This window comes from Amphibalanus amphitrite, unplaced genomic scaffold (genome assembly GCF_019059575.1).
Source record: "Amphibalanus amphitrite isolate SeventyFive unplaced genomic scaffold, NRLGWU_Aamphi_draft 001541F_arrow, whole genome shotgun sequence".
In the NCBI taxonomy this organism is placed as follows: Eukaryota; Metazoa; Arthropoda; class Thecostraca; order Balanomorpha; family Balanidae; genus Amphibalanus; species Amphibalanus amphitrite.
This window is the reverse complement of record NW_024883034.1, coordinates 1-21,599: the sequence shown is the minus strand read 5'-3', so window position 1 is coordinate 21,599 and position 21,599 is coordinate 1. Positions and strand designations below refer to the sequence as shown.

Genomic DNA, 21,599 nt, shown 5'->3' with positions numbered 1-21,599 from the left:
CTTGCGCTGCTTCGTGCCAGTCTCCTGTCCCCGGGATTAGTGGCCGCACCGGCACATCATGGCGCCTAACGCCTCCCGACGTTGTCTCGTGTCTCCAACGGATGGGTCTATCCTGCCGATATTTTTCTCGTGTCATTACGAGCCATGAGGTGCATTAATCCCAAGATCGATACACCAACACTTCTGCATGGCACGTAGCAGGCCTGGTCGACCGGAAAGCCACATAAAGAGATGCATAAACTTGTATTAGACAAGCGAGATCTGGTGGCAACACACTCATCGCACTCATGACTGACGGCAGACGAACATACAATTGGAGACAGTGGTACTAGCTCACTAAGTAGTCGGTACATGTAGCATCGTCGAAGTCGAGAAGGCACTGAAGACGGGACATAACCGCGTGATCGCCCCGACGAGGAAGCAATGAGCTGAGAGCGATGATATATAAAACAGGATGACGCTGTACACTTCATTTCAACGATAACACTACACGTTTGTACGAGGCGACAGCTATGCCCAGGACACTGTTTCTATGTTTACAATCGCACACTGATATGCCCCACACTATTTGACTGCGCACGGTTAAAACCACTGGATGTGAGTGAACACTGGGTGCATTGGTCCTTCTCGAAGAAAGCTACTCCGGAATTCTAACAGAAAGTGGCCTCTGCCCGGCCAGTAAAATGACACTCTACTGATGTATCTTATCCAGGAATGATGCGATGTTGCAGTTTCCCAGCAGTTTCCTGGCATCAATTCCGGACGAAGCGCGCTTGCGCTTGGAATCATTGGACTCCTGAAAAAATGCAACAGGTTATGAACAGCAAAGACGACACACCAAATAGGCCAAGTGAATTCAAAGGAGACTGAAAACAAAACTAACACATTACCGATTCGGTTCTGGAGTGCTGTGAATAATTCGTCAGACACAAGTGCAAAATCGGCCAGACCAATAACGATCTCATCATTCGATGGCCACATATTCAGGTAATCCTCCTCCCCCCCCCCCCCACACACACGCCATAACATCCGTGGCTGCTACACACTATCTAGTGACCTTTACGGCCAACGCGGCGTCGGGCTCACCTGGTCCGAAGATCCGGAGTCGTGGCGAACCCTCTTCCCCCGAGACGCCGCCGAGTCCCTGGCGCCTCCCTCTGGCGCATCCTGTCGAGGACGGCCGGCGCGACTGCCCTCGTCCGGCTCCCCGCGCTGCCCTCCGCTCTTCTCACGGTTCTCCTTGGCACCCTTCTCCCTCCGGCTGTGAGACGGCACGGCCGACTCGTCAGCACGGCTGACCTTCCTCGGTCTCTCCCGATCTTCGTCCGAGCGCTGACCCTTACGCCCGCCGCGGTCCGGCTCGCCGTCGTCAGGAGTGCCACCCGTCCTCTGATCACGCGGGTTTCTGCTCCAGTGCCACCGGTCGTCTCTGAAGGCGTCACCAGAGTCACCGCCGCCCTGTGCAGCCCGGTCCTTTCGACGCTTTGCCTCACTCCGACCGGCGCCGTTCGCCGCCCTGTGATCAGCCGGCCCGCGGGTGGAACGCTCGTCAAACTCACCCCGGCCGTTGGTCCGCTCGAAATCCCTGCCGCCCTGCCTCTTGTTACCCAACCGAGAGAACACACTCGAGCCTCCCCTGTCGGCACTGGCGGGTGGACCTCGCCGCCTGTCGGCCTCCTCCCAGTCCCGTCCCCTTCGGTGAGCGTCCATTGTCCGCGCTCCGTCCCGGCGGTACCTCCCGGCCCTGTTATCGCTCAGCTCACTGCCACTGTCCACGCTCCTGTGACCCTGACTGCCGCTGCCACTGCTGTGTCGCCGCCTCCGGTCAGTAGCTCTGACGTGGGGAGCGTCACCGCCAGCCCAGTCTCCACGCCGCGCGCCGTCACCCGGCGGCCGGCGCGGCCTACCAGGTCCGTCAGCGGGTCTTCCCGACCGCTCGGGCGACGTGTCGCTCCTGCTGTTCCGGCGGCCCCCGCCACTGTGTCGCCGTCCGGGCCTGTCGCCGCCCGAATCACGTCTCCCCTGCTCTCTGGCGGAAGAAGGCGGTCCCCCACGGCCGCTGTCCAGCTCCCCTTCCTCAGCCGAGGACTCCCGAGTACGGTCGGGGTTCTGCTTCTGCTTACTCCATCCCTCCACCAGCGCTGTCTGGTGATTTCCCACATCTTCTGTCGGTACGGGGCGGCGACTTTTGCTGGCCTGGCCCGGCGCCTTGTCGGTGCGACTGTCGTCTCTCCTCCCATCGCTTCTGGACGGCGCTGGTCTCTCGCCGCTGCCGTCACCCTCCGTACGTCCCTCCCCGGTCGACTGCGTCCTGGGCCGGTCCAGTTCAAAGCTTTTCCTGCGGTCGGGGCCGTCGCCGGCGCCGCCAGAGTCGCGGCGCACCCAGCGGTGCACTGTCGACACCCCTGCGGAGGAGGATGTCGGCGGCGCGCCGGCCGGCGCCGCGGCTGAGGGTGGCGGCCCGTCCAGCTGCGTGCTGAGACTGCGTTTGACTGACGCCAGACTCTTGTCGCCAGGGACAGGAGCGGCCGGGGGCGGCCCGCCGCGGACTCTCGCTGGACTGGGGTTGCCCACACCCAGGGCGTTGTCCATCAGGTCTGAAGACGTACTGTGGAAACAGATAGAAGACACGGAACGAATGGGTCAAAGCAAATACTAGAGGTGGGGACAGTATCACATACGCACACTTGTAGATCGGCAAATGTTCGCAGCACACACCTCTCTCCATAAAGGTTCCGCTGACACATATAACTTGTCGATGCAAAGCAATTTAGTGTTTTACCGAAAAGATGTGCAATGAAGTTTGCCACTATAGCATACTGCATATACAGTTACTTTGTTAAGTTACATAAAATGGACAGAATTGAAGCTCAACATACGAACTTTTAAGCTGCTAGAAGGCCAAAAACTGATACTAAGGTACGGTACGAAGCTGCCACTATAAATTTGGACGTCAGGCAGTAAATCAGGCAGCTCTACTTACCTGACAGCCGTCTTTTGCAGCACTCCTTTGAAGGAGAGCGGCTGCTGCCTCTCGCCGTCAGCGGAGCGCCGGCCGGCCGATCGGCGCCGCTCCAGCTGGGCCAGGAACTCGCCGGCGTCCACGTCATCGCCCCAGCCGCCCGGCGGAGGCAGGTCCACTAGCACATAGTACGGCGAGATGGTCAGCCGGCTCATCGGGTCGTCCTCCTCCTCGGTGTCTTCCTCCGACTCCTCCGGCTCCGCAGCCGCCGCGGGAGGCGGCTGGGTGCGGACCGAGGGGCGCCCAGCGGAGGGAGCGGCCGTCTGGGTCGCCGGAACCTCAGCTGCTGGCGGTCGGGCGGCACCAGCCTGAGGGATAGACCCCGTCTGGCTGGCCGGCGGGTCAGGCCGTCGCTGGTGGTCGGGGTCAACCTTCTCCGTTTCTCTGCCGTTCGCCATGTCACCGCCACTAGCTCTGCCCTGGTCACTTCTGGAGATAGTGGTTCGGTCACCAGCCCGCCCATTAGGTCTGCTTCGGCCGGCTTCGCCATCATTTCCGTGGTTGTTCTTCCCTGTACTACCGACATCTATCTTCCCTTTTTGGTCGTCATCTAGTCTACTGCCTGGCTTCTTTCTTCCTTCTTCTTTACTTTCACTCTTCACATCACTGTCACGGCTCCTGTTCCCACTGGGTTTTCTGTCACTACCTTTCTCACGGTCTTCGGTGCGGAGCGGCGCTTTCCGTTTTCTATCTGCATCGGACATCACGCTACTCGCCACAGACTTAGGTTTTCCATCACTGCCCGACCTTGCACCATCACGGTCTGACTTCGTTTGATCACGGTCTGATTTCGAGCGATCACGGTCCGACTTTGAGCCACCACGGTCCGACTTCGACTGACCACGGTCCGATTTCGACCGATCACGGTCCGATTCTGAGCCAGGACGGTCAGACTTTGAGACAGCACGGTCTGACTTCGACTGATCACGGTCCGCTTTCGACCGATCACGGTCCGATTCTGAGCCAGGACGGTCAGACTTTGAAGCAGCACGATCCGACTTCGACTGGTCACGGTCCGATTTCGAGCGATCACGGTCCGATTTCGACCGATCACGGTCCGATTCTGAGTCAGGACGGTCCGACTTTGAGCCGGCGCGATCAGAAGCTGATTTATCACGGTTCGATTTTGACCGACCACGGTCCGACTCTGAAGCGGGACAATCCGACTTTGAAGCAGCGCGGCCCGACTTAGACCCATCACGACCAGACTTAGGGTCATCACGGCTTGATTTTGAGGCATCTCGGCCTAGTTTTGCGGCATCACGGTCCGACTTTGAGCTGGCACGGCCCGAGTCTGACCGATTTCGGTCCAATTGTCCCCGTCGACCAGGACTCTGCGGTCTGGTTTTGCCGCTCCTTCCCAGCACCGGCGAATCATCTATTTCTGCAGCGGCGGAGACTGACGACTTCCTGTCTCGAGCACCGGCCATGCTTCGCTTGGGTTGACCCCGACCAAGGCCTGCCCGAGAAAAGTCTGTGGGGGAGAGGTGACCGTTAATGCCCTTTAACGCATAGCAGAATAGGCGGTACGAACTGCTTAAAATTTGGCGGATTATATAAGATCGAGTAATCTAGCAATTCTAGCAAAGATATCTCTCATTCAAGGTCACAAGTTTCTTAACTTTCAAGGTTAGCTACCAAGGCAAAATGTATGACTTTGTCCCTAAAAAGAATCAAAGAGTACCAACCGCCCGCATCTAAAGCCCACCTAACGACTAGATGAAACAGCACCATTACACAATCGGAACATGCAGGACTCGCTCGCCTCCAGCATTGACCCACCTGTCGGCTGTGTGTCCGGCTCGTCCTGACCGTGGACATCCCGCAGCGCGGCCATCAGAGAGTCCTCCGGCAGCATCTCCAGGTGGTCGGGCCCAGCCGCCTCCGGCGCCGCCTCCGGCGAGCACGCCGCCCGCTCGGACCGCCCGCCATCCAGCGGAGTGGCTGCTCCGTCCGTGTCGTCCGTCTCGATCACCAGACGACCCAGACCCGGCGAGGCGGTCGTGACGCTGGAGGCCAGCGGCGAGGCGGCAGCGGCGACGGCCGCCGACACGGCGCCCGCGTCGCTGCTGTCCTCACTGGCGGGCGGCAGGCCGGCCTTGCGGAGTATCTCGGCCTGCGTCGGGCGGGCCGGCTCCGCTGGGTCGACGCCGGGGTTGGAGACGGACGCAGGCGGGTTGGGCGAGTCGACGACCACCGTCTCGTCCAAGGAGCTCCCACTGCTACTACTGTCGGGACGCACGGCGACCATGGTCGTGTCGACGACGGGCTCGGTGCCGACGTCCAGCTCAGAGTCGGAGTCGCCGCCGCTGTCCGCGGCAGCAGTCGGCTCGGCGGCGGGCGCGTCACTGCCCGACGACACCGACGGGTCCACGTGCACGTCCACCACCACCTCGCCGTCACTGTCCACCAGTGTCTCTGTGACGCCGACTTCACAGTCCGCAGGGACTGCGGAGGGGGCGGTCACAGACACCGCCGTCCCGTCCGCTGGGGCGGCACTGACCGAGGGTGCAGTGGTGACCACGCTGACGGCAGAACTGACCGTCACCGCCGGCGAATCGGCAGGTATGATGGGCCGCTCCTCGATTGGGTCCTCATCAGTCGAAGACTCGTAAGGGACGCTCTCCAGTCCCCAGCTCAAACCCATCTCCCTAGCCACCGACTCCAGGGTGTCCTCTACTTCATCCTCAGATTCGTCTGAGCTAGAGGGCAGTGGCCGAGTTTCTCGGCGTCGCTTAGAGTCAGGCTTCGCCGCAGGTGACCCCTTTTTCGCCGGTGGCTGACGCTTCACAGGCGTCCTTCGCCTCGCTAATTTTGTCTGCTTCACAAGAGACTGCTGCTTTGCGGGGGTTCGAGACTTGGCCGGTGACTTTTTCTTTGCCGGCTTTTCACCCTTTAGCGGTGACCGTCTAGCGGCTGATGCTAGCCTCTTCGCTGGTGATCGCTTCTTTGGCGAGCGCGACACCTCGGTTGGCTGGCCGCCCTCCGCGCCCGGGTAGCTGTTCGCACGCAGGGGAGGGACATATGTGTCGTCCGGCGAGTCCGAGGAATCCTCCGACGAACTCGAGGAGCCGGACGACGATGACGATGACGAAGACGAGCTCGAGTTAGACGAGTCAGAGCCGTCCGAAGAGGAGCTGCTAGAACTGTCCGACGCTGCGCTACCGCTGAGCGAGCTACGGGATAGGTTCTGACCCGCCAGTCCCTGGGCACCGCTCGGATCCAACGGAGGAGCAACTGTGCCCGGTTGTGACGGAGCCGCAGAAGGCGCCGAACCTAGGAGCGTCGCTGACTTCTGGTCCGGGGTCCCGGCGGTGTGCTGCAGGATCGGCGTCTGGGTGACCGCAACGTCCCCCTCGCGGGCGACACGCTTTCGCGGCGGGCTCTTCCGGGGAGACTTCCGTCCGTTCGCGGCGCGCTGTAAAGCCGCAGGCAGAACCTGCTGGCTAGAGACATCGGACACTGATCTTTGTAAAACGGCTGGAGAGGCCCACCGTCCGCCGGCAGATCCGCAGACGCCTGTGACAGTGGCAGCCCCCGCCGGCGCGGCGACCATGGTGGTGGCGGCCGTCGAGGGGGGCGCAGTAGGCAAGCAAGCTGCAGCAGCAGCCCCCGATGTAGCCGTCACGGCGGCGGAGCTGACAGAGGAGCCAGAGATAGTGACCACAGGAACCCAGAACATTCGAGGCGCGGATCCAGGCGCCTTGGGGTCGCCCCCTCCATGATGCATTAACAGCAAGTGCGGGACTTGCTTGACACTAGTGCTACTTGTCGTTGTCGGCGTTGCTAGTTCAGGTGCCTGGGTGGACGGCGCGGATCCCGAAGGTGCTGGCTTCACTGGTGACGATGGTTTAATCGGTGAAGATGGTTTTTCACGTGATGGCGGTTCCGTTGGTGATGAGGATTTTGCTGGCGAGGCTGGTTTAGCTGGTGATGCAGATTTCGCATCAGCCGGATCTTCACAAGCCTTATCGATATTTTCTTCCGTTTTTACTGGACTTTTAGACTGTTGCGTATTTTTTGTAGGTGCCGCAGTTCGCTTGGGGCTTTTCCCGGCGTTCTTTATGGCTTCTGCCCTCTTCAAGGCTTTCTGGCGCTCCATGCGTCGCACGGCAGCTCGCGTTATCCGACGCTCCGCAGGCGATGAGGCCGCGATGGAGGGTATCCAGCGTTTCTTTTTGGCAAGAACAGACGCCGCTGCCGCAGCCTTGCCTGCGGAGGGCGGGGAACGAGCGAAGATCGGGGGAGAGGCCGGCGCCGGTTCGCTCGGCGGTGCTTCGGGCGACTCTGGCGCGGTCGGCTCCAGCTCGTCTGGCGCGGTCGGCTCCAGCTCGTCTGGCGCGGGCGGCGGCGCCGCTGAGGCGGTCGGCGGTGGCTCGGGGCCTGCTCTGGCCGGCGAAATGGCCGGGAAGCGCGCCTCCAGCTGCCGCTCAATCTCCTCACCGAGCTGGCGCCGCGTCGGCCCCACCGGCCGCGGCTGGCCGAGCGAGGGCGGCGTGCGCGGAGTGCGTGGGGTGCGCGGCGTGCCCGGTGACGCCGTGCGGGGAGAGGCGGGGGACCCTTCAGCGGCCGACGGCGCTGGTGCGCCCGCCGCGGGCCGCGGCTGTCCGCTCGGCGAGCTCTCAGAGGGCCGCCGGCGCACGGTCGGTGTCTGTATCGGGGGCCAGTCTTCCACGCGCACACCGCCGCCCGCCTTGTCCGGTGTGACCAGCTCCAGCTCGAAGGCCGACGCTGAGCTCACGCGGTCTGAGAGTCGAGTGGGCGCCAGGCGGCGCGGTCCGCCGCTGCGGCGCCGCGGGCTCGGTGGCGGGGGAGCGGGCGCTGACTCTGACTCCGCCGGTGCCGGTGTCGGAGCGGCAGGCGGCGTCGCGCTGCCAGAGGTCTCTGCCAAGGTGGGCAGGTCTGGCGATCCCTTCAGCCGGCGACGGATGGCCTTCAGGTGACGCAGGTCAAGTCGCTGCTGCCGCGGCGGTGTGCTGAAGTCGAGCGCGCGCACATGGCTGCGCCGGCGCGGCGTGCTGGCGCTCTGCCGGCGGCCGGCGCGCGTCGGGCTCGGCCGGCCGCGCGGCTGCGTCGAGGGGGCCGCCACCGAGGCACGCTCCGCCGACGAGGAGGCCACGATCTTGAGCAGGCTGGCGAGCCGCGGACTGATGACCGGGCGCTGCTGGGACGGTCCCGGAGACGGCGAGCCGGGCGCCGGATCGGAGGGAGGCGCCGCCGCCGCCGTCCCGCTGGGAGCCGCGTCATCAGCCGCCGCCGGCGGAGACTCGGTGGCCGGCAGAGCAGGCGCTCCCGCAGTGGGAGGAGAAGCGGCGTCTGGCGACTGGCCGGGAGACGGCGCGTCGTCGTTCGCCGGGCCCGGGGAGGACGGCGGCGAGGGGGTGTCCGCTGGCGCCGGCTCGCTCGGCATTGGGCTCGGAGTCAGGTCGGGCAGCACAGGCTCGCTGGGCGCCGGCGACGGAGTGCCCGTCAGCGGCATGCTGGGCATATGGCCAGCCGACGCTGGCGGCGTGGCCGGGGCAGCGGCGGGACTCTTGCTCGACGCGGGCGACGCGGATGACGCAGCGGTAGGACTTTTGCTCGCAGTGGGGCTTTTGCTCGCAGTGGGGCTTTTGCTCGCGGTGGGGCTTTTGCTCGCAGTGGGGCTTTTGCTTGCGGTGGGGCTTTTGCTAGAAGCTGGCGACTTGGCCGGTGCCTCGGCTGGGCTCTTGTTAGCTGCTGGCGAGCCAGCTGGCGCAGTGGTGGGACTCTTGTCTGACGCCGGTCCACCATCCTCCGAATCACCACCGCTCGCTCCTTTTGATTCTGTGGGGTAAAAACAAAGCGGCGTGTTTAATGCAAAATGCTCAGATTTATTCACTTAACTAAGCAATTATGCTGAGAGGCGAGAGTTAAAGTCAAATATTCGCGCATATTTTGAGACTTAGGAGCATGTTATCTTTCAGCAACGACAACAAAAAAGCTACGATGAGTACTTAAAACGTCTCAGCCGCCGGCGTTTGACGAAAACGCGACACATTTGTGAAACATGACAAGGGATATTCCATATTTGAGACTCACCTTCCGCCTTTTTCAACTCTTCCGCCTTTTTCAACTCTTCGGCAAGACGCTTCTGCTCATCGGAGCGCTTGACCGATTCTTTCCGCATGGCGGCGTAGTGCGACCTGCTCATCGGCTTGCCGAACATGGTGTAGGCATGCAGCGGCACGCCGCCCACCTCGCCCACCATGAACCCAAAGGTGGGCCGCGTGGACGGCGGCGGACACGTGCTGCCCTGCTGCTGCACCAGCAAGCTGGAGCGCGGCGCCGAGTCGGCGGCAGCGCCCTTCGCCGAATCGCCAGCGCCACCACCCTTTGCTGAGTCAGCCGCGCCGCCGCTCTTCGATGGATCATCAGCGCCGCCGTCCTTAGCTGGGGCGCTGGCGTCAGCCTTTGCTCGATCGCCAGCTCCTTCGCCCTTTGCCGGACCACCAGCTCCTTTCGCAGAACGCTTCGGCCGCCCGGTCACCGGTTTCGCGGGCTCTGCCACCTTCTCTGCCTTCTCCGCCCCAGACTCCGAGCCCGAATCCGACATCAAGTCGAGGTCCGGCTCCGTGTCCGGCTCCTCCCCAGACAACGACACCGACACCGGCTCCGACTCAGTGGAGGGCTCCTCCGGTGCCGGCTCCGACGCTCGCTCCGGCGGTGGCTTCTGCACTGGCGGCGGCGCCGGCTCCGACGGCGGAGAGAAACGCCACGGGCGCGGGGCGGCGGCCGGCGGCTTTGTGCACCAGCTCAGGCCGTCGGCCACATTCGCCGGCAGCACGACACCCGGTCCGAGACGCGGCACGCCCGGCACCGACCGCTGCGAGGTGGGCGAGCTGACCTTGACGCCGAGCAGGTGCACCTCCGTGTCGCTCACCTGGGCCACGTTCGCCGTCAGACCCGTGTCGAACACGATCGACGGCGCGTCGCCGGAGGCAGACGGACCGGACAGGTCGTCAGCAAAGTGAACGCGCCGCGGTGGCGGGCAGGTCGGCGCCTCCTCGGCAGGCAGCGCCGCTCCATCGCCGGACCCTGGCGACAGGACAGAGCGCGGTCAGCGGGCGCGGCGCGACACAGAATAACAACAGCTGCAACGAGCTACCGCCAGGGGCAGCGCCCGTCACCGATACACCTGATCAATACTAGGAACATATTAAGCACGAGTACGCCAACTAAGAACCATGACCTGATTGATATTCACAACTGCAGAGCCAGAACAGAAGCGTGCCGCTCACCTCTGAGTGCCTGGCAGAAGGAGGGGTCGGCCGTCGTCTGGTCGACCATCTTCCTGATGGCCTCGTCCAGATTGGGCTCCTTCTGTGCCGACGACACGGCGCGGTTGATGTTGTCCGCTATCCGCGTCTGCAGGTCCTCGTTGGAGAGCATTTCGTCGAGAAAAGACTGAAACGGCCACACAACACTCTGACGCCAAGGAAGGGACAGAAAAGATCGTACACCATAGCTTCTTGGTGAAGGATACTGGCATACTTTTACATGCAGTTCCTATGCGAGAAAAGTGTTATGATGCGGTCGATTAGAGGCCGTCAACATGGTATGGCCTGGCTGTTACCAAAAACTGTTATTCTGATCAGGATTTATAACGAATTGCGATAACAATCTGACCATACTAATCACTGACTAGGCTAAAAGGAAGAACAGGCCTCTTGTCAGTGTTCTGTATGACGAACAACTGACCTGCAAATGCGCATCTGCTTCAGCGACAGCGACATCGTCACATCTGAAAAGGCAAGCAACATACTGATGAGCTTTGGGAGCGATGGTAGTATTTCAATAAATGACATATTTGCCAAAACAAGGAAGATTGATAAGCATATCTGAAATGAATGGTAAAGCAAGAACATACTGAAATTTGAAACAGATTCTGCTGACTTAAAAGAGTGCCCCCCCCCCCCACTCGACCCTCCGCCCCTCATGCAGCTGGTCAAAAAAGTAGTGCCTAAACAGTCAGATTTTACCAGAATATTTTAAAATATTCTAACGCAGTTCGAATATCCGAGGAACGTGCGGGGGACGTCAACACTGAAACCGGCCACGGTGAACAATGAACAATGGACGTTATGTACATAAAAACCAGCGCGCACATTAGAGCCGCCCTGGACCGCCGTTCGCTCTCCCCTCCATCGCCAACTCACGCTCTGCCTTTGGCGGCGGCCGGTGGCGGAGGCGGCGGCGGCCGGCGCGGCTGTCCCTTCCTCCGCCAGCGCCGGTCGGGACTGGCGCCGCACCCCGGCTCCGGCTCCGGCTCCGGGTGGCCCGACTCCGGCGGCGGTACATCGTCCGCCGCCTCGTCGTGCGCGCCCAGGTCGTCGTCGGCTGGCTGGTGCACGTCGCGCACGCGCGGAAAACCCATCATCATCTCCTCGGGCCCGAGCGAGATGAGCGGGCCGCCGGGCGTCACTGGCGGCACACCGGACGGACCCGGTCAGCTCCGCAGTGCCGCGGCCATACGCCTGGGGACCCGGCCAGTCCAAAACGGACACCGACACAACAACTACAAGCGCCGAATCATGTCGACACTGCGTCGAATGTGTAGCTAAGTAAGTGCAATGCAAGGCAAATGATAACTATGAAAGTGGTATCAACATCAATATGAAATTATATCAACGAGGATGAAACGATCGCAACAATGGAAGCGACATAGCATCAATGAAAAGGCAGTACCATTTAAATCTTACAAAACATTACTGAATTGCGTCCCGTGTCTCCTCGTGTGTTATTACGTCCCCGCATGTTTTTGTATGCATGTCGACCCCGCATGTCGTCCGCTCAAATGGGATCCCCTGGCCTAGGGGACCCCAATATTTGTGTGGGCGACCCAGGGCCCCTGAACTAAGCAGTGTCCTCGCGTCCGACCCCGTCTGTCTCCGTGCACTCTCGTCTCGTCAGTCTCTGCCCCGCTCGGCAGTCCCCTGCTCCCCCTTTCGTACGTCTCCTGCACCTCCCGTGAGTGCGGCTCTCACCGATGGGCGCCGTCGGTCCCGGCGCCAGGTGGGAGATGTCCTGCAGCCGCTCCTGCTGCTTCTGGCGCCGCGTCGAGCGCAGGCTGATCGTCCGTTTGCGGTTCGGCGGTGGAGGTTCCTGCGGACGGAGCGAGGTCGGCGGACGTCACTTGGCGATACCCGTATCAGTGCGTGCCCAGGGGAGCTGGAGTAGGTGGTTCAGCTGTTGACGCACTGGGCACTGGGCAAGCTATTTCAAAGCAACTTTGCAGACAAAGAAAACAAGCGGGTACGGGCGAAGGGTTTGTTTGTTTGTTTGTTTATTTATTGGGGTCTTTGGGCGCGCCGACAGCAAAGGTCATTTTGTGCCAGGTGGAGACGAAGGAGCAGCACAAGATATTAATTAGCATAATGCACAATGTGAAACATGTAAGTCCCGTAGAAATTGATTTAAACAAATGTGAGTAGAATTAACACAAATAAAAAAATGTATAGTTCAGCGGTCAATAACAAAATAGTAGACATGCAGCTTATAGTAGGCGTGCAACTTCTAGGATAAATAACGGTTTACGATTCACAACACGTATGAGGTGTGAGGTATGAGTTTGTAGACGCAAATAACAATTACACGGTATATTTTTACATAATTAATATGATTTTTTGTTCAGTGAACATCAAACTGTTGAATAATTACAGGAAATGTAGCCCGGTACGAACCTGGGGAACCGCCTTGAGCCGCTCCAGCGATGCGAGCACGATGAGATGTCGCAGCTTCTCCAGGAAGGAGGTGGGCGGCGGCGACGGATCCGATGGACCACCACTCCCCAAACGGGCATCTTGCACTGGGGGATACAATGCACATTGGTGAGCGCTGCACTAGATAAGCAATGCGATATATTTTACGAGCTAAACCCTTTGAAGTCCGAGAAGAAAAAAACACTGTGATGTGGCTGAGAAGCAAAATGTGAATTTGAAGTGAAAAATCCATTTCAACGGGACATTTGCACAATTTGACCACAATGCAAGGACAAACTACTAGAAAACGCACCAACTGCATTCTACTTCGTCGAACGCAGTGTGACTGATAACACAGCCAATGCTAAATAGGCATCTGAATAACCTAGAGTCAGCACTGCCTCTTCTGAAATACCAGCTAAAATTTCAATGAAATGCCATCTGTCTCTTCTCCTCAGAATATCGTGAAATTAAATATTAATGATGAAGGACGAAATGATTCGTTAAGGCTGAGCGTCATCCGGGTACATACCGAGCGAACGGGCTGTTGAGTACTGTTCCAGTGTCTGGAGCAGTGACAGGCCCTGCACGCCGCAGGGCACCGCTCGGCCGCGCGCCTGCAGGCTCCGCACCTCCGCCAGGTCGGCCGACTCGTTCAAAAAGGACCGCCATGCAGTCTCGCAGCCAGCCTCCTTCAGATAGCCTGCCCAACAGCACAATCGCAGCCAGCTGGTGTCATCTTCCACTCTAAAAGCGCACACAGTATGAGTACCAGGGTTGTGCTCGACTCAAAAAAATTTGCCGACTCGACTCATCATTCAACTTCGGAATGCCCTGACTCAACTCTGACTCAAACAAGGAGCTGATTTTTTCCCTTGACTCGACTCATGACTCAAGCGGCTCAATGAAAATATGAGTTGACTCAAACTTGACTCAAATTTTTTGTTGAGTCAAATGTGTTGACTCAAAATTGACTCAGATAAAAAATTGTTGAGCGGGGGGGGGGGGGGTAAAAAAATATGGCAGCAGGGCCAGGCCTAAGTTGTTAAGCGGGGGGAGAATGAAAAACTTATACTATATTTTGTTTCTAAAAAGTTGAGTCAGCTGACTCATGTTCCTAAATGTTCTTGACTCAACTCAATGTCAAAAGTTATTTTACTGACTCAACTCTGACTCAACTCAACACCTTAATATTTTTGTCCGACTCAACTCTGACTCAACTCAACAGCTCAACATTTTATCCGACTCGACTCAAATCTGACTCATTTGAGTCAGAGTTGAGTCAAGTTTCTGACTCGACTCATGAGTCAAGCACAACCCTGATGAGTACACCAGTCAAACAACATAAAGTCATGAGTTTTCAATGCACCTATGTCGAGACTGAATAAGGGCAAGTAAACCTGACTCGGGTACATGTTTAGGAGACACTGAGAACTCAATCAATGTACTCCCAGACAGTTCCCCAACTTCTGCTTCCAGAGATCTCGTAATCACCTTACAAACTTACCTTACAAATATGCAGTTTCTATCAATGTCTTTCAAAACATCTGAAAGTAACAACTACAAGACAACTTAAAAAGTAAGAAGCATCTTACCTAGCACTAGGCGCGCGACCTCAGATGGCATCAAATCCATATTTGTTTAAACCGGACTCCCTGAAAGAGAATTGAGACACCAAATGAAAATTAAACTGCATCTGGAGCGATCACTGGACGAGTATGGAATGTACATAAAACAACACTGGAGAAACTGTAATCACCTGTAGAACCCTGGTATTGCATGGCATTTGTCAAAAAAGTGCGAGGGTTTTGCTACGTCACCGCCCTATGTTCCTTTTATCTTCAAAGTCTTTTTAAAGAAATTTTGTCCAAATGGTTGGATGGGTGGCTGTGGGCCAGGGTGCCCCGCTAGCCAGTACTTGTTGCGAATGACTTGCAGCAGGTAGATGGCGGCCCGGTCCTCCCGGGTCTAGCGTGGCCAGAGTACAGGGTGGGGCAGCATAATCGGGAATGCTTTTTGGGCTCTGATCATGAGTAGGCATGGCATTATTTTTATAAATTATATTATGGCAATGAAACGCCCAAAAGTTGTGCATCATCTGACATGACTACATCCATGAGCATGCAACTTCCTGGAAAAGAGCAGCAAAATAGTTCGACGGTGCTCCAAGTGCTTTGCGCGCGCCCATAGACACTAATGTTAAACAAGTAAAACAAGAACATTTTGTTTAAAACCCTGCAATTCCACGTAAAGGTTGCTGGGCAGGTCAACGTGTTATCACGGACGATAAGGATTGTGTGGGGATACTTAGGACAACAGGTTAACGTAATCGTCGTAAAATAACTCTTAGCAGAGGACATACAAGATGACTCACTTGAATATAAGGAAGAAGCACTTGAGCATATTAAAAAGAAACAATGTTCAAAACTTCAGCGACAAAAAATCTTATCACCGACTGGAATACGATAAAAAAGAATGGCATGCCATATAGGGGATTGTATCGAGAATATTCCAGCGGTCATGCAAAGTAAACATCCTGTTGGGGTGATGGACCTATGGGTGGTCTTCAAGGGAGGTGCACGTGGTGCACCCTACTTCATCGAGCCCGGATAAAATGAGCACCTCTGGTAAATACAACCGCACTCTGGCAGACTCACGTGGAGCCGTCGGAAGAGAGGATCACTGACGGTCCAAATCACGTCTTACGAGGACTCTGTCCGTGCTGGTACTGCAGTGAGGACGACATGTTATTGTGTAGGGCACCTCCACCTGAGATGAACCAAAAACTTCTGGTCCTTCAACTCCGCCGATTTAAATCCGACCAAATTCTTTACATGGAGCGTTTTTTGGTAGAAGTTTAATGAACAACTTATCATCAGTAAAAACAGTCTTCAGTGCAAGGTACGAAGCTGATGGGCGATCATGGACAAGCAGGAGGTTGCACGTGCATGCGCGTGCTTTTGGACCCGCCTTGAGAAGGTCATCGACGCCGAGGGCGGTCAAATAGGATGAGGGATAGGTAAAAGGTGACCGATTGATAGGATGTTGCTAAAATAGTGCTTGGAGCTATATTTTTAGATTCATGACCAAATAATCCCGTTTGATATTTATTCCCGATTATGCTGCCCCACCCTGTATATAGAACATCAGCATGGCCCTCTCTCGCCGACCGTTCCGTCATTTCCATCCTCAGGAAATTCAGCTCCTTCTCCTCTACACCTTAAACTCCTGTTTAGGGCTGGACGGGCAACTTTATCCCATGGGTATTTCCCGTAAGAGAACGCCCGTAGACGGGTGCGGTGAGTGCTTGGGGGCTGGTCGGCCTCTCCTCTGGACGGGCTCAGCCCCGGCGACTCACCAGGCCGCTCGCCCAGACCTTCCTATCATCCTTCTGGCGCTGAAATGGTCTCGTCAGACCGAAGGGCCTAACCCAACAAAATAAAAACGCGGAGCTCCCTGGCCGCGAACTCGCTGCCACCCATTTAGGAGATGATGGACGCCTTATCTACTAAGCCATAGGTGGTGGTAAGGCCACGGGAAGTTGAAGCCTTGCTGTTTGATTATTGGGGTTTTAGGGCATACCCTAAATCTCCTTGGATCTGTATCATTCTTAAAGGTGACACTTTTTCACAAAGGGAGCCAAATATGATCCGAGCGATTACCGCCCAGTTAGCCTCACCGCTGCGACAAGCAAAGTTCTTGAATTCGTCATACGTGACAGACTTCTCCAACTTGACAATACTCATCTCCTGTCTGACAACGAACATGGATTTCGGTTGAGGAACTCGTGCATTGCGACGGACTCACAAGAGACCACACGCGGCTTTACGTTCTCCGTAAGGATTATAAACGACTGGAACAGCCTGCAATCAGAAGTTGTCGACGCCAGTACACTCAACCAATTCAAGAATCGCCTAGGCACCCACTGGTCGGACTTCGTGCACTCAATACCGTACGGCGTATACAGACCAGTAAAATTTATAAAGCAGCTTGGCTGAGACAGACATAAAGACCAAGTGGCCATCAAAATTCGGTAAAGGTAAGGCAGACGTCGCACAAGCGGGCATATGTTATGGCGTAGATCAAACCGCGCCCAACGGGGGGGGGGGGACAATGTTGGAATTGTCATTTTCGGTCCTGGTCCCGGATAATAAAATCGGTCCGGAGAACCAGCCAGCGTTTACAACAGCCAACAGGAAAATCAAATGTTTGGCCTGCTAAATGTAATAGCCGATTAACTGTGTTCCTCTCGATGCTATTTCTGCATATTCTAAGTGTAATAATAGCAGTTTTTCATCACAAAGGCTGGGAAATTCAGAAGATATCAGGTGCCTGAGTATAAATTTCTAGAGGAGGACAAAATCTTTTGAACCCGACGGGGACCAGCAAAGGGTCTTATTTCCAACATTGGGGGGGGGGGGGGGAGCTATTCATTCATAGCCCCCTCTCGTTTTTCTGCAATAATTTATAAACCGCTAGACGTATGGACCATCGTGTTCCTGAACTTAAACTGCATCCGATAGACACTTTTTTTGTTGAAAAATAACTTTAAAAGTTGACCTTTTTGACCTGAAAGTGGCCTGACCTAAGCTAAATTCAACTCCAAATGACCTCAAATGGCATGGGCATCCCCGCCCCGGTCGTCGCGTGCTCGAACTGGCAAGCCGCCCTGAGTCTACTCAGCGGAGGAAGGGCCGCCCAGGTGAGGCCTCAACCTTCGGTGAGATAGGTATGGAAAACCTTGTTGAACGTCACCAAGCGTCGTTAAGCAATAGCAGTGGGTTCCTGCCCACTGCAGTACATCGAGGGGAATGAGAGCGCGGACGACCTGGCAAAACTGGCGGCTGCCCTGCCCTCAAACGCCCGATCGCTGACCAGAGCGGTTCATTGTGCGGCCTCGCATCAGTGGCGCGACAACTGCTCAGAATCACTATTCAAGCCACTCCTCGGGAGCACGCCGCCGCTCCCTATTTCCGGAGAGGACCGAGAGGATGCCATTTCGGTGCACCAGATGAGGGCGGGCCACAGGGGTCGCTCGCTCCAGTACAGCACCGAATCGGCTGTCTCCACTCCGCCGCGTGCCAGCAGTGCCCATACAAGCAGTGCCGAGCGGCGCTCTGCACCGTGAGCCGAGAAGAGGCTGATGTGCCGGAGCACGTGCTGCTCCGCTGCCCGGCCCTCGCTGGCTCCCGCCGAGGTATTGGGTTTACAATTTACAATTGACATGGAACAATGTCAATACAATTGATATGGAAATAAAAACTCATTAGGACGCTCAAACATGGGAGAGCGTACAAAGCCCCGAAACACTAGTCTAGTCTAGTTGATAAAAACTTGATCAGTAGATGTGCACATGTGCTTTATACAGGGTCTTTCATAATGAATGTTACTTTTGATTTCGAACAATTAATTAGGAGCTCTTAATTTATTACCTGCGCACAAATTTTATTTGTGTATTGTGGCAAATTGAATAGGGTTTTGTCCCAAAAAATAAAAATACACAACACAAATTTTCCTTCACGCAAAAGCAGAGTATGTCGACAGTGACACCACCAAAACGCATTACGGATTACGGTCGACGTACAAGTCTTCATCCATTGGCTTTCCCCTGGGTCAACACTGAATGGGGTGGTTTACCTTTAGGCTGCTCAAGGAATGCTTCTGGCCTCAGGCACAAGGTCCGAAGAGACGACCTGTGGTTCCAGCAGGATGGTGCCACAGTGCACACCACGGCAGCTGTGCGCCAGTGGCTGATCGAAAATTTCGAAGAGCGCGTTATCAGCCGCCTCACCGAGCGACTATGGCCATGAAATCTCCCCGCTGTACTACTGGTTTTGGGGAGTCGCATTGGCAGATCCGAGACAAAACCCACCTGCAACCATCCACTGTGAACCATAGTGGAGAGGTTTGCTGGAAGCCTGGACCCAGACGTTGTGAGGCGCGGGGTGCGACACTTTCGTCAGAGGGCCGAAACGTGTGCCTTAAGAAAAGGTGATACAGTGGAATATCCCCGAGGAGCATTAAAATGAAAGTTGTGTGTGCAAAAACGCTAAAGTGTTCCTGTTTCATGTGATGGTACATATTACATGAGGAATATATATGTCCTGAGAATAGGTCTTTAAGAAGTAACATTCATTATGAAAGACCCTGTATGAAAAGGGCTTCATTTTCGCACAAATAGGCACCTAATTTTTGGCGCAAATCATGCAGAAATTTCAGCGCAAAATCGCTTGCGCCGAATTTCGGAGCAGGCTGGTCTCACGGGCGTACAGAGTAGTGTATGGATGTTTTCCAGTCTGGTTCTAAGGGGCTAATGGATTGGAATGCCCCCTTAGAATTTGTGATGTCAGCACAGATCTAACAATTTTTTATCTTTTACTAAAACGTTTGGTAGCACACGGTGGTACATGCCGCTTTGCTTGCAACAAGAGCCGCACTTTCAAACAAAGTCGCTAGGAACAGCAAAGATCAAGATAACAAAAAGTAAAAAGTAAAAGTCTAATATCTTGAAAACCGGTGAATATTTTTCGATGAAATTTGGTAGATATTCGTTTTCGCTCTTTCTGAACCGAGCGACATCGCTTTCATGCCAATTCATGAACTTTTTTGAAGGTGGGAGGGTCCCTTTAATCATGGATACAAACCTTTCTTAGACGTCAATCGGGAAAACCATTATAATTTTCACTTCTGGGCCTGGCATTTATCCTAATCCAAGTCCTATTTTTCCATTCAGATTCTCCCAACACTGACGTTTTTTATAGGCATCTTGCTGACACTGACCACACACTGACACGGCCGACACGGCCAATTCAGCAGCAGATGCAAGCCGCAAGCAAAATGTATACAAACGCGTGCGCGCCAATTCTCAGCGAATAAAGATTCTGTTTCGTATCCCAAATTATCGTAGTTTAAAAAAAAAAAAAACTCGTATACTTACTTTGATAAAATATATTTGATGGATTCTGCAAAACAATAATGGTTGGTAACGCCTATAGAATCTCAAATGCTCCCTTTATCTGTTATTTACGTCATCAAATCAACAAAAATGTTATTTTGTATCAAGTTATTGGACTTTTATTACTAGCATCGTTAACTTAGTGATAGATTTAAATATGTAACACTAACTTCAATTTCCTGGGACCTCCCTTACATTCCCACTCTGCAATCTCGTTTTCTACATATCCTACCATGTTTTTAATTTCAGTGGTAAGAAGGAAAATTAGATATAATCGCACCTTTAAGATACACAGTTTCACTGCTGACTACTACACAGAGCTTGGTTTGGTACTAAGCCCTCTCTATCCCGCTCACGCGTTCTACCCTGGTTGCTCCACGTTCTACTGCCAGCCTACAAAAAATGGCCACATTTGCTGTTGCAATCCCCTATAAGCATTCATTTTGCCATAACCTTACTAGTGGTGGCCCGAACCAACCCGCAGTCCTTTCCCTGTCGTAAAAGCATGGCCATGCCCATGCCCGAAGTGTCCGAACCCCAGTGCTCCCGGTCCCGCCTTTCCGGCGTATGGGTCCCCTACGCAACTAGGCGTGGATTATAACTACTGAGTGGCCTAAAACAGCAATTCGTTACACCTAATAAGCCTGAGTAATACAACGCCTGGCCATTGTAGTGCAGATCGCCACCGATCAGAAATGCAATAATGCTTATTACTCTTCAGTGGAAAATAGTTCGATCGACCAACGGCACGGCCGAACCGAGGAAATAAGATTATGCAGAGTTTATTGCATCCGATAGTCACAAAGTTCACGTTGCATTTGACAAATAAACGATGGCGCATGTAGGTATAGCATAAGGAGCGAGCAAGAGCATCGGATAGAAACCTATCACCCACACCGCCCTGTCACACGGCTTGCATCATTGGACAATGGCACACAGACGAGATAACCCTGTATATTATGAACAAATGGTGTCACAATCGCACTGGCCATTTGATCTACACCTCCACCATTGATCCATAAGCGTAATTAAATGACAAGTAACATGGCCTTGATGTTATCACTGACGACACGTGCATGTGGCCCACGCCAAGGGCGAGGTAGCATTACAATGGAAAAGGGTCATAGAGGAACTTATGGATAACTTCAGGATAAACTTAAGGCCCGTGTACATATAGCTTATCGGCAGTCTGGTTCTATCAAACAAGGTGGGAAAATCAAAAATAGCTGCCATTTAAGATATATAAAAGAATAAAACAACGGGATAAAAATCACGCAAATGCTGTTGACGCAAAATCACAATGATCACTACTCATTAACTGACCACGCGGGCAGACCTCAATTACGGATGAATCTATTAGAAACATATGTCACACAAAACACGTGTCAAAAGAAACGACGAGTTTCGGGTGAAACGCGGTCCGCATACACCAGTAATTCAGGATAAACTTAGGGCCCGTGTAGGTACATATCGCTTATCAGACTGGCTCTATCAAGCAAGGTGGGAAAATCAAAATGCTGCCATTAAGATGTAAAAGCATAAAACAACGCAGTAAAAATCACGTAAATGCTGTTGACGCAAAATCACAATAATCACTGCTCAGCAACTGATCAACGCGGGTGGACCCTAATCACACAAGGGAGGTTAATAGAAATATGCATAACGTACACACAAAACACATGTCAAAATGGACGAAACGAGTTCCGGGTGAAATACGGTCCCTATACATCAACAACCACGTCCAGACTAGCTGCAGACTAGTAGCTGTCACTGACTAGCTGTGACACTGAGCACCTTCGTACCACCATGAGTGCAGGTCGGGCAGCACCGCGGTGCCGGGCTCCATGTGGCGTGACATGAGCTCGCACAGGCGGCACCAGCGCTCCCTGGGCGCGAACCGATA

General features: G+C 55.0%; 1 protein-coding gene across 1 annotated transcript; it reads right to left on the bottom strand.

Moving 5' to 3' along the window:
* Window positions 1–226: 226 nt before the first annotated feature.
* On the bottom strand, window positions 227–19,533 carry LOC122373720 (mucin-19-like). The gene is made up of 13 exons (XM_043352058.1): window positions 19,386–19,533; window positions 14,337–14,396; window positions 13,274–13,444; window positions 12,724–12,848; window positions 12,028–12,145; window positions 11,200–11,464; window positions 10,742–10,784; window positions 10,282–10,447; window positions 9,083–10,078; window positions 4,805–8,827; window positions 2,984–4,496; window positions 1,087–2,608; window positions 227–796 (listed from the first exon to the last, which is right to left on the bottom strand). Exons 2-13 carry the CDS (start codon window positions 14,374–14,376, stop codon window positions 692–694), a joined length of 9,087 nt encoding a protein of 3,028 aa, XP_043207993.1. The 5' UTR covers window positions 14,377–14,396; window positions 19,386–19,533; the 3' UTR covers window positions 227–691.
* Between the last annotated feature and the right edge of the window lie 2,066 nt (window positions 19,534–21,599).